Here is a 12,280-nt window from a genome sequence, read left to right on the forward strand (position 1 = left end):
GAACATTGACTCAGCCCACTGTGAGAATTGGAAATGGGTGGTCACTAGGAGATCCTGGCTGTGGCGACGGACTCAGGGAAGCAGTTCCCCAGTTAGTTCCATGTCTCAGCGATGTAGAGGGGGCCACACCGGGCGCACGGGGCACGATCAATGAGGCCGACAGGTTCACAGGTGAAGCACCGCCTCACCTAGAAGAACTTTCTCGGGCCCTGAGTGGTGGTGAAGGAGAAACCATAAGGGCAGGTGCAGCACTTGACATGCTTGCAAGGGTAAGTGCCAGGAGGGAGATCGGTCGGGAGGGACAAGGAGAGAGAGTAATCCCTGCAGAAAGTAGAGTGGAGTGAGAGAGAAAAATATACACGGATATTTTGTTGGAATAAGTTACAGCTGTACAACCATCCTCAGTACCCAGTACACCAGTCTGAATCACGATTTGATGGATGATGCTAACATTAGAAAAACATTAACCAGCCTTTTAGAGTCAGCAACAGTCAGATCTTTTAAGAATAATGATTAAACAAGGTGAATCTTCAGCTTTATCAGTGCCATGAAACTCACTCTATTCTCACCATATTTACCTCACAAAACAGCGTACAAGCGGCAGAAGAGCCATCAATTTCAATAATTATGCCAACAAGAAGAGTGCAGCAGAAAGCATGCTGGATGTCGCACTACTAATGGCAAATGCATCTCAGCTCAAAGCAGTAGTAGATCAAGGAACCAGCTTCAGTTATTATGTGCCTCTCATCATTCTCATTGGAATTTCACTGGTATTTCAAGTTGTGGTGGGCATCTTATTAATATTCATTGGTAAGTTAATGCTGAATTACTTTCAGATAATTACATGTTGAACAACTGTCTGTTATTCGTACACCACATGAATCCCTGATGTAAAAATTAACAATATATTGGGGTAATTATGGAAGAGAATTTGTAAGAGAATTAGGTTAGGTGAGTGGGCAAATTCATGGCAGATGCAATTTAATGTGGATAAATGTGAAGTTATCCACTTTGGTGGCAAAAACAGGAAAACAGATTATTATCTGAATGGTGGCCGATTAGGAAAAGGGGAGGTGCAATGAGACCTGGGTGTCATTATACACCAGTCATTGAAAGTGGACATGCAGGTACAGCAGGCGGTGAAAAAGGCGAATGGTATCCTGGCATTTATAGCAAGAGGATTCGAGTACAGGAGCAGGGAGGTACTACTGCAGTTGTATAAGGCCTTGGTGAGACCATACCTGGAGTATTGTGTGCAGTTTTGGTCCCCTAATCTGAGGAAAGACATCCTTGTCATAGAGGGAGTACAAAGAAGGTTCACCAGATTGATTCCTGGGATGGCAGGACTTTCATATGATGAAAGACTGGATGAACTAGACTTATACTCGTTGGAATTTAGAAGATTGAGGGGGGATCTGATTGAAATATATAAAATCCTAAAGGGATTGGACAGGCTAGATACAGGAAGATTGTTCCTGATGTTGGGGAAGTCCAGAACGAGGGGTCACAGTTTGAGGATAAAGGGGAAGCCTTTTAGGACCGAGATTAGGAAAAACTTCTTTACACAGAGAGTGGTGAATCTGTGGAATTCTCTGCCACAGGAAATAGTTGAGGCCAGTTCATTGGCTATATTTAAGAGGGAGTTAGATATGGCCCTTGTGGCTAAAGGGATCAGGGGGTATGGAGGGAAGGCTGGTACAGGGTTCTGAGTTGGATGATCAGCCATGATCATACTGAATGGCGGTGCAGGCTCGAGGGGCCGAATGGCCTACTCCTGCACCTATTTTCTATGTTTCTATGTAAGCAAAACTTGTCACGTATTTTCAAATGCTTATATATTAATCAACAGCATATTATTACCAAATAATTTTGGGGTATTATGCGGTGAATAAATTATATTGAAAATTTGTCATAAACTGGATCAACAAATTTGTGGATGACACCACGATTTGAGAGCATTGTAGACAGTGAGGAAGACTATCAAAGCTTGCAGCGGAATCAACCAGCTGGGAAAATGGGCTGAAAAATGGCAGATGGAGTTTAATGCAGACAAGTGAGAAGTGTTGCACTTTGGGAGGACAAACACGGGTAGGGTTTACATGGTGATCGGTAGGCACTGAGAAGTGCAGTAGAGCGGAGGGTTCTGGGAATACAGACCCATACTTTCTTGAAAGTGGTGTCACAGCTAAACAGGGTTGTAAATAAAGCTTTTGGTATATTGAACTTCATAAATCGAAGTATTGAGCACAGGTGTTGGGATGCTTTGTTGAAATTGTATAAGATGTTGGTGAGCCCTAATTTGTAGTATTGTGTGCAGTTCTGGTCACCTACAGTAGCTATAGGAAAGCTATCAATAAGATTGAAAAAGTGCATAGAAAATTGTGCATAGTACATTGCAATACGTAATGGTAAACACTAAGTTACAATAAGAACTATATATTAAAAGATAAATAGGTAGTGCAAGAAGAGAGAAAAATACTGAGGTAGTGTTGGTGGTTTTATTGTCCATTTTGAAATCTGTTGATAGAGGGAAAGAAGCTGTTCCTGAAACTTTGAGTGTGTTTTCAGGCTCCTGTACCTCATCCTTGATGGTGGCAATGAGAAGAGGGCATGTCCTGGGTGATGGCGGTCCTTAATGATGGATGCAGCTTTTTTGAATGTGTTCTGGATGTTGGTGAGGTTAGTGCCAATGATGAAGCTGGCTGAGTTTACAACCTTCTGCAGCTTTTTTCAATCCTATACAGTACCCCCTCCATACCAGATGGAGATGCAACCAGTTAGAATGCTCTCCACAGTACATCTGTAGAAATTTGTGAGAGTCTTTGATGACATACCCAATCTCCTCAAACTCGTAATGCAATATGGCCTTGTTTGTAATTGCATCAATATGTTGGGCCCAGCATAGATCCTCAGAGATGTTGACACCCAAGAACTTGAAACTGCTCATCCTTTCCACTTCCGATCCTTCGATGAGGACTGTTGTATGTTCCCTCAACTTCCCCTTCCTGAGGCCCCCAATCAGTCCATTGGTCTTACTGATGTTGAGAGAACGCTTGTTGCCGCAAAACCATTCAACCAACTGATCTATCTTGCTCCTGAATCCTTCCTTGTCACCGTCTGAAATTCTGTCAACTGTAGTTGAGTCATCTACAAATTTATTGATGGCATTTGAGCTGTGCCTTTAGCCACACAGTCATCAAACGAAAGTAGACCAGTGGGCTGGGCACGCGTCCTTGAGGTACACCAGTGTTGATTGTCAGCGAGGAGGAGATGTTATTTCCCATCCACACTGACTGTGGTCTCCTGGTGAGGAAGTCAAGGAGGGAAGTACAAAGGCCCAGGTTTTGATTGCGGTGAACGCTAGCCTGTAATCAATAAACGGCAGCCCAAGGTAGGTATTACTATTGTGATCCAAGGCCACGTAGAGAGCCAGTGCAGCTGCTGTAGACCTTTAGTGTCGATAGGCAAATTGCAGCAGGTCCAGGCCCTTGCTTAAGCAGGAGTTGATTCTAGCCATGACCAACCTCTTAAAGCATTTTGTCATAGTAGACGTGAGTGCCACTGGGTGATAGGAGTCCAGATATAATGGGGGGTGTGGACAAGGTTGTTGTGGACCGTTAAAGTCATATTTGATTTTAAACTGTAAATAGTGTGTTTTATGAAGTCCTGATTATTGTACAATAGTGCATGGCTGTAATAATGCAATATTTGAATAAACTTTTATATATAAATAGTCAAAACCTGCAGAGGATAGCTCCATCGCTGACAGCCACATGTGCATCTCATACCTTATTGTCTACCTGCGCTGCACTTGCTCAGTAGCTATTACTCTTTCTTCTGTGCTCTGTTACAGTATGGTTTTACTTCATACTACCTCAGTGCACTGCGTAATGAGTTGATCTATGAACAGTGTGCAAGATTAGCTTTTCATTGTACCTTGGCATGTGACAAGAAATGTGAAAATAATAAATAATAAACCCTGAAATAATAATTTCAGAATATCTGTCCTGGGCCCAGCAATTATAAAGAAAGCACAGTAGCGCCTCTACTTCGTTAGAAGTTTGTAAATTTGGCGTGACATCTACAATTTTGAGAAACTTCTATAAATGTGTGGTGGAGAGTATATTGACTGGTTGCAACAAGACCTGGAATAGAAACACCAATGCCCTTTAATGGAAAATCCTACAAGTGGGTATGCCTGAGCTCATCATGGATAAAACCCACCCAACACCTACATGGAGCACGGTGCAGGAAAGCAGCGATCATCATCAAAGACCCCCCACTACTCAGGCCATGCTCTCTTTTCAGGAAGAAGGTACAGGAGCTTCAGGACACACAGCACCAGGTTCAGGAAGAGTTATTACCCCTCAACCATCAGGCTCTTGAACCAGTTGTGGTACCTTAATACAACTTCACTTGCTCCATCACTGAACTGTTCCCAACAACCATAGTCTCACTTTGAAGGATTCTTCATCTCATGTTCTTGATTTTTTTTGGCTTATTTATTTATTATTATTATTTCTTTCTTTTTGTATTTACACAGTTTATTGCCTTTTGCACATTGGTTGTTTGTCCATCCTGTTGGGCATGGTCTTTCACTGATTCTATCATGTTTCTTAGATTTACTGCGTATGCAAGAACTTCAATCTCACGTTTGCATGTGGTGACATATGTGTATGTAAATAATAAATTTACTTTGAACTTGCAATTCCAATGAATAGTATGCAAGGTGACTGTTGCGCTGTGCATCGGTACATGTGACATAATAAACCTATTCCTATTCCAATCCCAATTTCAATTTCCATAGAAGTAAAAACTATGCTCCTCTGAAAAATAACAGTTACCATTCACTTACAAAAGAGCTGGATTTGAGGAACCTTTTGAAGGTGCAAAAGCTTAAAAAAACACTCAGATTAGATCAGTGTTCATGATCAGACTGTTGGTCACCACTTCACCCTCTGAGAGCTTACCCTGCATCCTGCTTACATTGAAAACTCAAGCACTTCCTCAAACTTTTTGCTGTAACCATAAAGTATTTTCCGATCCCCATGTTTAGATCTAACACATCTCTTCTCAGATGACACGGACAAGCATCAGATGGGTCCAGGCGCTACACCCTTAGGGACCATGTCACAGGGTGTACATAAAAGCTCAGCACAGGCGTCATGAGGATATGTGCTCCTGCTGACAGTTCTTAGAAGAGCAATGGTATGCAACTTTCACACAATCTTCTTCACTTGTATATATGGTTGCAAAAATAAGTTCACGTGTGTCCAGCGTGCTGTCCAGCCAAAGGCTTAATTATGCTCATTCTTGGCCGCTTTTCTTCAGATGTTGCAGACCACAGACCACAGCTACTGACATACGGTATACACAAAAAGAAAATTGTCCAGCACTTCTACATAGCAGAGCTCTTTAGCATGAGGACCGAGCCTCAATAGAGGCAGAAGCCTGCTCCTTCAGCTACAGTGTTGCACTCTTCCTATTACTTGGCGTGAGAGAACTAATCACATCCAAAGTAGAGGTGAGGTTCACCTGGGTCTACACCATCTCCCACAAGAATGTGGTAAGGATTCCACCATGCAGCTCATTTGGCAGACTACATACTTCCATTAGCATTTCATAGAACCTTTCTAAGACCCTCCAGTGAAATGTTTCCCTGTTGTGGGGTTCATCTGACTACTCTTAAGTCTGTTCATCTGACTGGATGACTTCCATGGAAGTCCTTCCCCGTTGGTCTGACTGCAGACCTCTACTGCTGGGTGTCTCTCCTCATAAAACATGACTTTTCTACTTGCTCCTCCCTCTAGACATGGAGAAGGGAAGGAAGGGAGAGAGATGGACAAGGGGAGAGACAGAGGAAGAGAGAGAAAGAGGGCAAAATGCCATAAAGCATACAAAAGAGGCAAATGGAGAGCTGAAGAGGTGGGGCAGAGGGAACAGAGAGGCAGAATCGTTGAATAAAAGGGCAAAGGAGAGAGGGAGGAAAGTGCAAAGAGAAAAACAGAAAGGGAGATAAAAAGACAGCAGCAGGGACGTGGCAAAGCAAACGGGAGTGAGGTGAGAGGTGGAGAAGATTGTGCATGTGAGAGTGTGACCGAAATGGTAAGGAATGTTTTAGAAGAGTGAAGATGGAGATGACGGCTGCATGTAATAATATTAAGTTGTGATGACTCACTCAACCTTGGTCAATCCTCTGAGATCATGATGCTGTCTGTAAACAAAAAACGGCCCATCCCGACAAATTTCAAATTATAGTCAGCAACTTTAACCAGGCCTGTTTGGAGAAAACCCTGCCCAGTTATAACCAGCATGTAATCTGAACAATCCCTTGACTACTTGCAATTAATTAAAGAAGAAAACTTAAGACAAAAATTTACAGTTGAAGTAAGGAATAGATTCTAGAAATAGAATCTGTTGAAGGTGATAGCAATCATGTAGAAATGAAATTTAACTCTCTAAAGGATGCCTTGGTAGAATCAGCAAAGTCAGCGATTCCTAAAAAAGAAAAAAGCACAAAGAATAAATGGATGACAGATGAAATCAAAAATCTAATGGAAGAAAGGAGACAGAAGAAAGCAAATCCAATAGAATATAAGTTCTTAGATAAAAAAGTTAAAAGCTTATGTCAAAAAACCAAAGAAGAATGGTTAAACCAGGAATGTGAGCAAATAGAAAGAACCCCTATTACTAATCCAAAAAGGTTACATCAACAAATCAAGAATATCACTCATAAAAAGCTCCTCTGTTCTTCAGGTGTATGTTTGAAAGCAAAGGACGGTACCATTATCATGAAAAAAGATGAGATTATGAACAGATGGACTGAGTATATTCAGGAATTGCTTGAAGACGATCAAGGTGAAAAACTAGAAATTAAGAAAAACATTGAAGGTCCAAGTATTTTAAAATCTGAAGTTTGTAATGCAATAAATGAGATGAAGAAAGGAAAGGCAGCAGGTTCTGATGAATTAGTAATAGAACAAATTATTGCCCTTGAAGATTATGGAATTGAAAAACTTACTGGTTTAATCAATGACATTTATGAGACTGGAATAATACCAGAAGAGATGAAAAAATCAGTATTTATCACTCTTCCTAAGAAAGCTGGAGCAATAGAATGTGAATTACATAGAACCATAAGTTTAATGAGTCATATCACCAAGATACTTATAAGAATTTTGATGACAAGAGCTGAAAGTAAGATACAAGCTGAAATAGGCAAATAACAATGTGGTTTTGTGAAAGACAAGGGTACAAGAAACGCAATATTGATGTTAGGGATACTATCAGAATGAGCTATTCGTGCAAAAAGATCTTGTTTGTTTGTCTTATTGACTACACAAAAGTGTTTGATAGAGCGAAGCATAATAAGTTATTTGAAATATTACAAAAAACTCTAGATCTAGATTCGAGAGACCTCCGCCTAATCAGAAATCTGTACTGGGAACAAACTGCTGCTGTAAGAATAGATGGAGAAGTGAGTCAGTTTATGAAAATCAAGAGAGGCGTTAGACAACGGTGTGTTTTCTCCCCTGATTTATTTAAAGTGTACAGTGAAACAATTTTACAAAAAATAAGAGACATCTTAGGAGTTTAAGTTGGTGGTGAAAACATCAATAATTTCAGATGTACAGATGACACTGTGTTAATTGCAAGTATAGAGGAAGAACGACAAAACTAAATTGATATAATTGTTGAAGAAGGTGCAAAACTGGGTCTATCTATCAATTGCAAAAAGACAGAACGTATGGTGATATCCAAAAAGAAGGAGAATCCTATCTGCAGGCTGAGAATAAATGGGGAAGACATAAAACAAGTAAAGAACTTTTGCTACTTAGGAAGCTGGGCGACTTCAGATGGCACGTGCGACTTGGACATCAAAAGAAGAATAGGGATGGCAAAAGACCTTTATGAGAATGAAGAGTATACTGATCAATACCAAACTAGGCATGACAACCCGTCTCAGAGTACTGAAATGTTACATTTATCCAGTTATGTTATATGGCTCAGAATGTTGGACAATATCTAGTAACATGAGGAAATGAATTGTAGCAGCAGAAATGTGGTTTTTGAGGAGGATGCAAAGAATATCATCATGGATGAAACAAATATCTAATGAGGATGTCATGAACAGAGCAAACACAAAAAGAGAAATAATGTATGAGATCATGAAAAGGCAACGTAACTTCATTGGACATGTGATTAGGAAAGAGGAGTTAGAATGCACAGTAATTATGGGAAAGATTGAAGGGAAGAAAGCAAGAGGAAGACAAAGACAAATGATGATGGAGACAGCAGCCAGAGAATTGGAAATGAATACCAATGAATTGATCCACTTGACCCAAAACAGGAGTGTGTGGGCCATGGCAGTCAAAGTTCAAACTGGCCATGGCACCTGATGATGATGATGTAACCTGGTCCACCAGAGGTGCCAACACAGTAGACCACTACTACACTACGACAAGGAATGCTTATCGTTCTTTCCTGAGACTGCATTTTGGCAACTCGGATCACTTGGCTGTACCCCTGCTACCTGCATACAGACAGCCTAAAAAGCAAGGCTCCAGAGATCAAGATAACTAAGTGTTGGTCGCAGGAGGTAGAGGAACGGTTACAGGATTGCCTGGAGTCAGTGGACTGGGCCGTGTTCAAGAACTCATCTGAGGACCTGAATGAGTACACCAGGGTTGTTACAGACTTTATTAGAACAGCTGTGGATGAGTGTGTCCCCACAAAATAGTTCAGGGTTTTCCCCAACCCTGGATGAACAATGAAATCTGGAACTGCTAAGAGCCAGATCAGAGGCATTCAGGTCTGGAGATCAAGAACGCTACAAGTGGTGCAGGTATGATCTTCAGAAAGCCATCTCTCAGGCAAAGTGTAAATTCCAGACGAGATTGGAATCACGGGGAATGTCCGACAGCTGTGGCAGGGATTGAATGCCATAACCTTCTACAAAGCTAAATCTTGTGACATAGGGGACAGCAGAGCTTCCAGATGAGCTCAATGCCTTCTATGCTCGCTTTGACCACCAGAGCAGGGATGAACCTTTGTGCACCCCCTTGTCTACCGATGATCCTTTTGTCTCAGTATCTGAAGATGACTTGCATGCTGCCTTCAAGAGAGTGAATCCAAGGAAAGCATCCGGTCTGGGTGGAGTACCTGGCCGAGTACTGAAGACCTATGCTGACCAACTGCCTGGAGTACCCACAGATATCTTCAACTTCTCACTTTGGCAGTGTGTGGTACCCACCTCCTTTAAGCAGGCTTCAACCATACCAGTGCCCAAGAAGAGTGTGGTAATCTGTCTAAATGACTATAGCCCAGTGACTATATCAGCTCCTGTCTGAATGATGACTTGGATCTGCTCCAGTTTGCCTACCAAAGCAACCACTCTACAGGAGATGCTATCTCATTGGCTCTTCACACAACCCTGAAACATTTGGACAGCAAAGATGCATACCTCAGGGTGCTCTTTATCAATGGCAGCTTGGCATTTAACATGATCATCCCCTCAAAACTAATCAGTAAACTCCAAGACCTGGGCCTCAATACCCCCTTGAACAATTAGATCCTGGATTTCCTCACTTGTAGTCCCCAGTCATTTCGGATTGGCAAAAGCATCTCCACAATCTGCATCAGTATAGGAGCGCAGCAGGGATGTGAGCTTATCCTCCTGCTTTACTCACTTTACCCCTGTGACGGTGTGGCTAAGTACAGCTCCAACACCATATACAAGTTTGCTGACGAGACCACTGTTGTGATCTGTATCAAAAAAATGGGGTGATGAATCAGCATACAGGAGGGAGATTGAAAACTTGGTTGAGTGGTGTATTAAGAACAACATCTCACTCAATGTCAATAAGACCAAGGAACTGATTGTAGACTTCAGGAAAGGGAAACCAGAGGTCCATGAGCCATTAATTATTGGAAGATCAGAGGTGGAGAGGGTCAGTAACTTTAAATTCCTGGGTATCATGTCCTAGACCCATCATATAAATATTTTCATGAAGAAAGCACCTCTTCTTCCTCAGGAGTCTGTGGAGGTTGGGCATGTCGTTGAACACCTGGGCAAACTTCTGTAGATGTGTGGCGGAAAGTGTGCTGACTGGCTGCATTACGGCCTGGTATGGGAATGCTAATGCCTTTGAGCGGAAAATCCTACAAAGGTAGCGAATTCCACATAGTACATCACAGTTAAAACCCTCCAAACCATTGAGCACACCTATATGAAACTTTGCCATAGAAAAGCAGCATCCATCATCAAAGATCCTCACCACCCAGGCCATGCTGTCTTCTCACTGCTGCCATCAGGTAGAAGGTACAGCTGCCTCAGGACTTGCGCCACCAGGTTCAGGAACAGTTACTACCCCTCAACCAACAGGCTGTTGAACAAATGGGGATAGCTACACTCATTTAAGGACTCTATTCTGTTGTCATTTCATGCTCATTATTTATTGCTATTTATTTATATCTGCATTTGCACAGTTTGTTTACAGTTAACAGTTCCTGATGTTTACAGTTTCTGTTATGTAGATTAACTAATTGTGTCCACAGACAAAAAAATCTCGGGGTTGTATGTGATGATTTGTATGTGCTCTGATAATATGTTTTACTTTGAACTTTTGAATAATAAATATGGAAAATAACACACAAAATGCTGGAGGAGCTCAGCAGGGCCAGGCAGCCTCTATGAAAAAGAGTACAGTCGACACTTCAAGCCAAGACCCTTCAACAGCATTTCCAGCATCTGTAGATTTTCTCTTGTCTAAATAATGGGAATAGTCAGCTTAACAGAACTGAGGAGAGAGGAGAGTCAGCATTATAGGAGAGATCGATTAGTAGGATAATTGTTCATTGTATGTTGTCCCGTGATTAGGCTAGGGTTAAAATCGAAGCTTGCTGGGTGGTGCAGCTAGAAGGGCCGGAAGGGCCTATTCTGTGCTATATCTCAATAAATAAACAAATAAATTACAGAACAACCCTAAGTTCTGCAATTTAAACTTGTGATCAGATCCTCCATCATGGAGCTATTCCAGTCAAGCTGCTTTAGGTCCTCTAAAAGACCGTAACATCCTTCCTTAGGTGTGGTGACTAGAACTTCCCTAACTCGAAGTTTGTAAAGGTTCGGAAAAGCTTCCTGTTTCGTACCTAATACCTCTATTTATAAATCACAGGATCCAATATCCTTTGCTAGCCACTTGCTCAATATTTTCTTCCAAAGTCAATGCCCATGAGCTGCCAGGCTCCTCGGTTTCTGCTTATTCTGCATAACTGTGCCTTTGCATCTACACTACCTCACCTCTGCCGGAATGTATCACCGACACGTCTGTACAGTAAATTTTGTATGATTTCCGAAAACACATGCAGACAATATCTACTGCATTTCCTTCATCAACCTACAGTGTAGCTTATTAAGATATAATATTATTAAACATGTACTGTCTTTTCCTAATACTTGTGCCTTGACTCCATTATTAACTCAAACTGCTCCAAGTAACACTTAATTTTCTTCTCCAATTATTTTTTCCTAAAATGCTTTCCACCGCTAATATTAAAATGGCCATTTGTAGTTACTCAGACCGCCCGGTGACCTGGTTTCAATTCCCACCACTGCCTGTAAGGAACTTCTACATTCTCCCTGTCCCCGCATGGGCTTCTTCCGGGCGGTGCTGTTTCCTTCCACATTCCTAAGACGTGCTGGTTGGTAGGCTAATTCATCATTCTAAATTGTCCCGTGATTAGGCTAGGGGATCGCTATGAGGCATAGCTCGAAGGGCCGAACTGTATTCCGCACTGTATCTCATCAAAATGAAAGTAAAAGAATGTGTTTACACACTTTTCTAACAAGGATATCACATTTAAAACTTCCCAAATTTCTGACCGTGGTAAGGGAAGACAGAAAGATTACAGAATCCCATGCACTATTTTCAACCTCCCTTATCCACTCCAATGCAAAACTGGATGGACCAGGAAAATGATCCATTCTGAGCATAGGTTACTGATTACATACGGACTATCAGTTTTCACCCCATTCATTACATGCTGTGTCCTCTTCCTCAGTAAACATTAATACAAAGCGCTCAGTAAATATTCAAGCATTATCCCGCACCTCTAAGAGTACATCACATACTCTATTTTCAATAGGTCCTACAGTAACCCCTCATTATTAACTCACTATTTTCATGCCAACCAAAGATTTTTGGAGTCTTTTTACTTTTTGTAATATTCATTTATTTTTGTAGTTTATAGATTTTTATGTCTTTTTCCAGCTACCATG

General features: G+C 41.5%; 1 protein-coding gene across 1 annotated transcript in view; it reads left to right on the forward strand.

Moving 5' to 3' along the window:
* The window catches only part of LOC140211030 (ninjurin-1-like), a 52,342-nt gene that overhangs the window by 25,224 nt on the left and 14,838 nt on the right, over positions 1-12,280 (forward strand). The window contains 1 exon segment of the mRNA XM_072280387.1: positions 591-810. Coding sequence (XP_072136488.1) covers positions 591-810 — 220 coding nt within the window.

The sequence above is a fragment of the Mobula birostris genome, chromosome 16 (assembly GCF_030028105.1).
Source record: "Mobula birostris isolate sMobBir1 chromosome 16, sMobBir1.hap1, whole genome shotgun sequence".
NCBI classification, from domain to species: Eukaryota; Metazoa; Chordata; class Chondrichthyes; order Myliobatiformes; family Myliobatidae; genus Mobula; species Mobula birostris.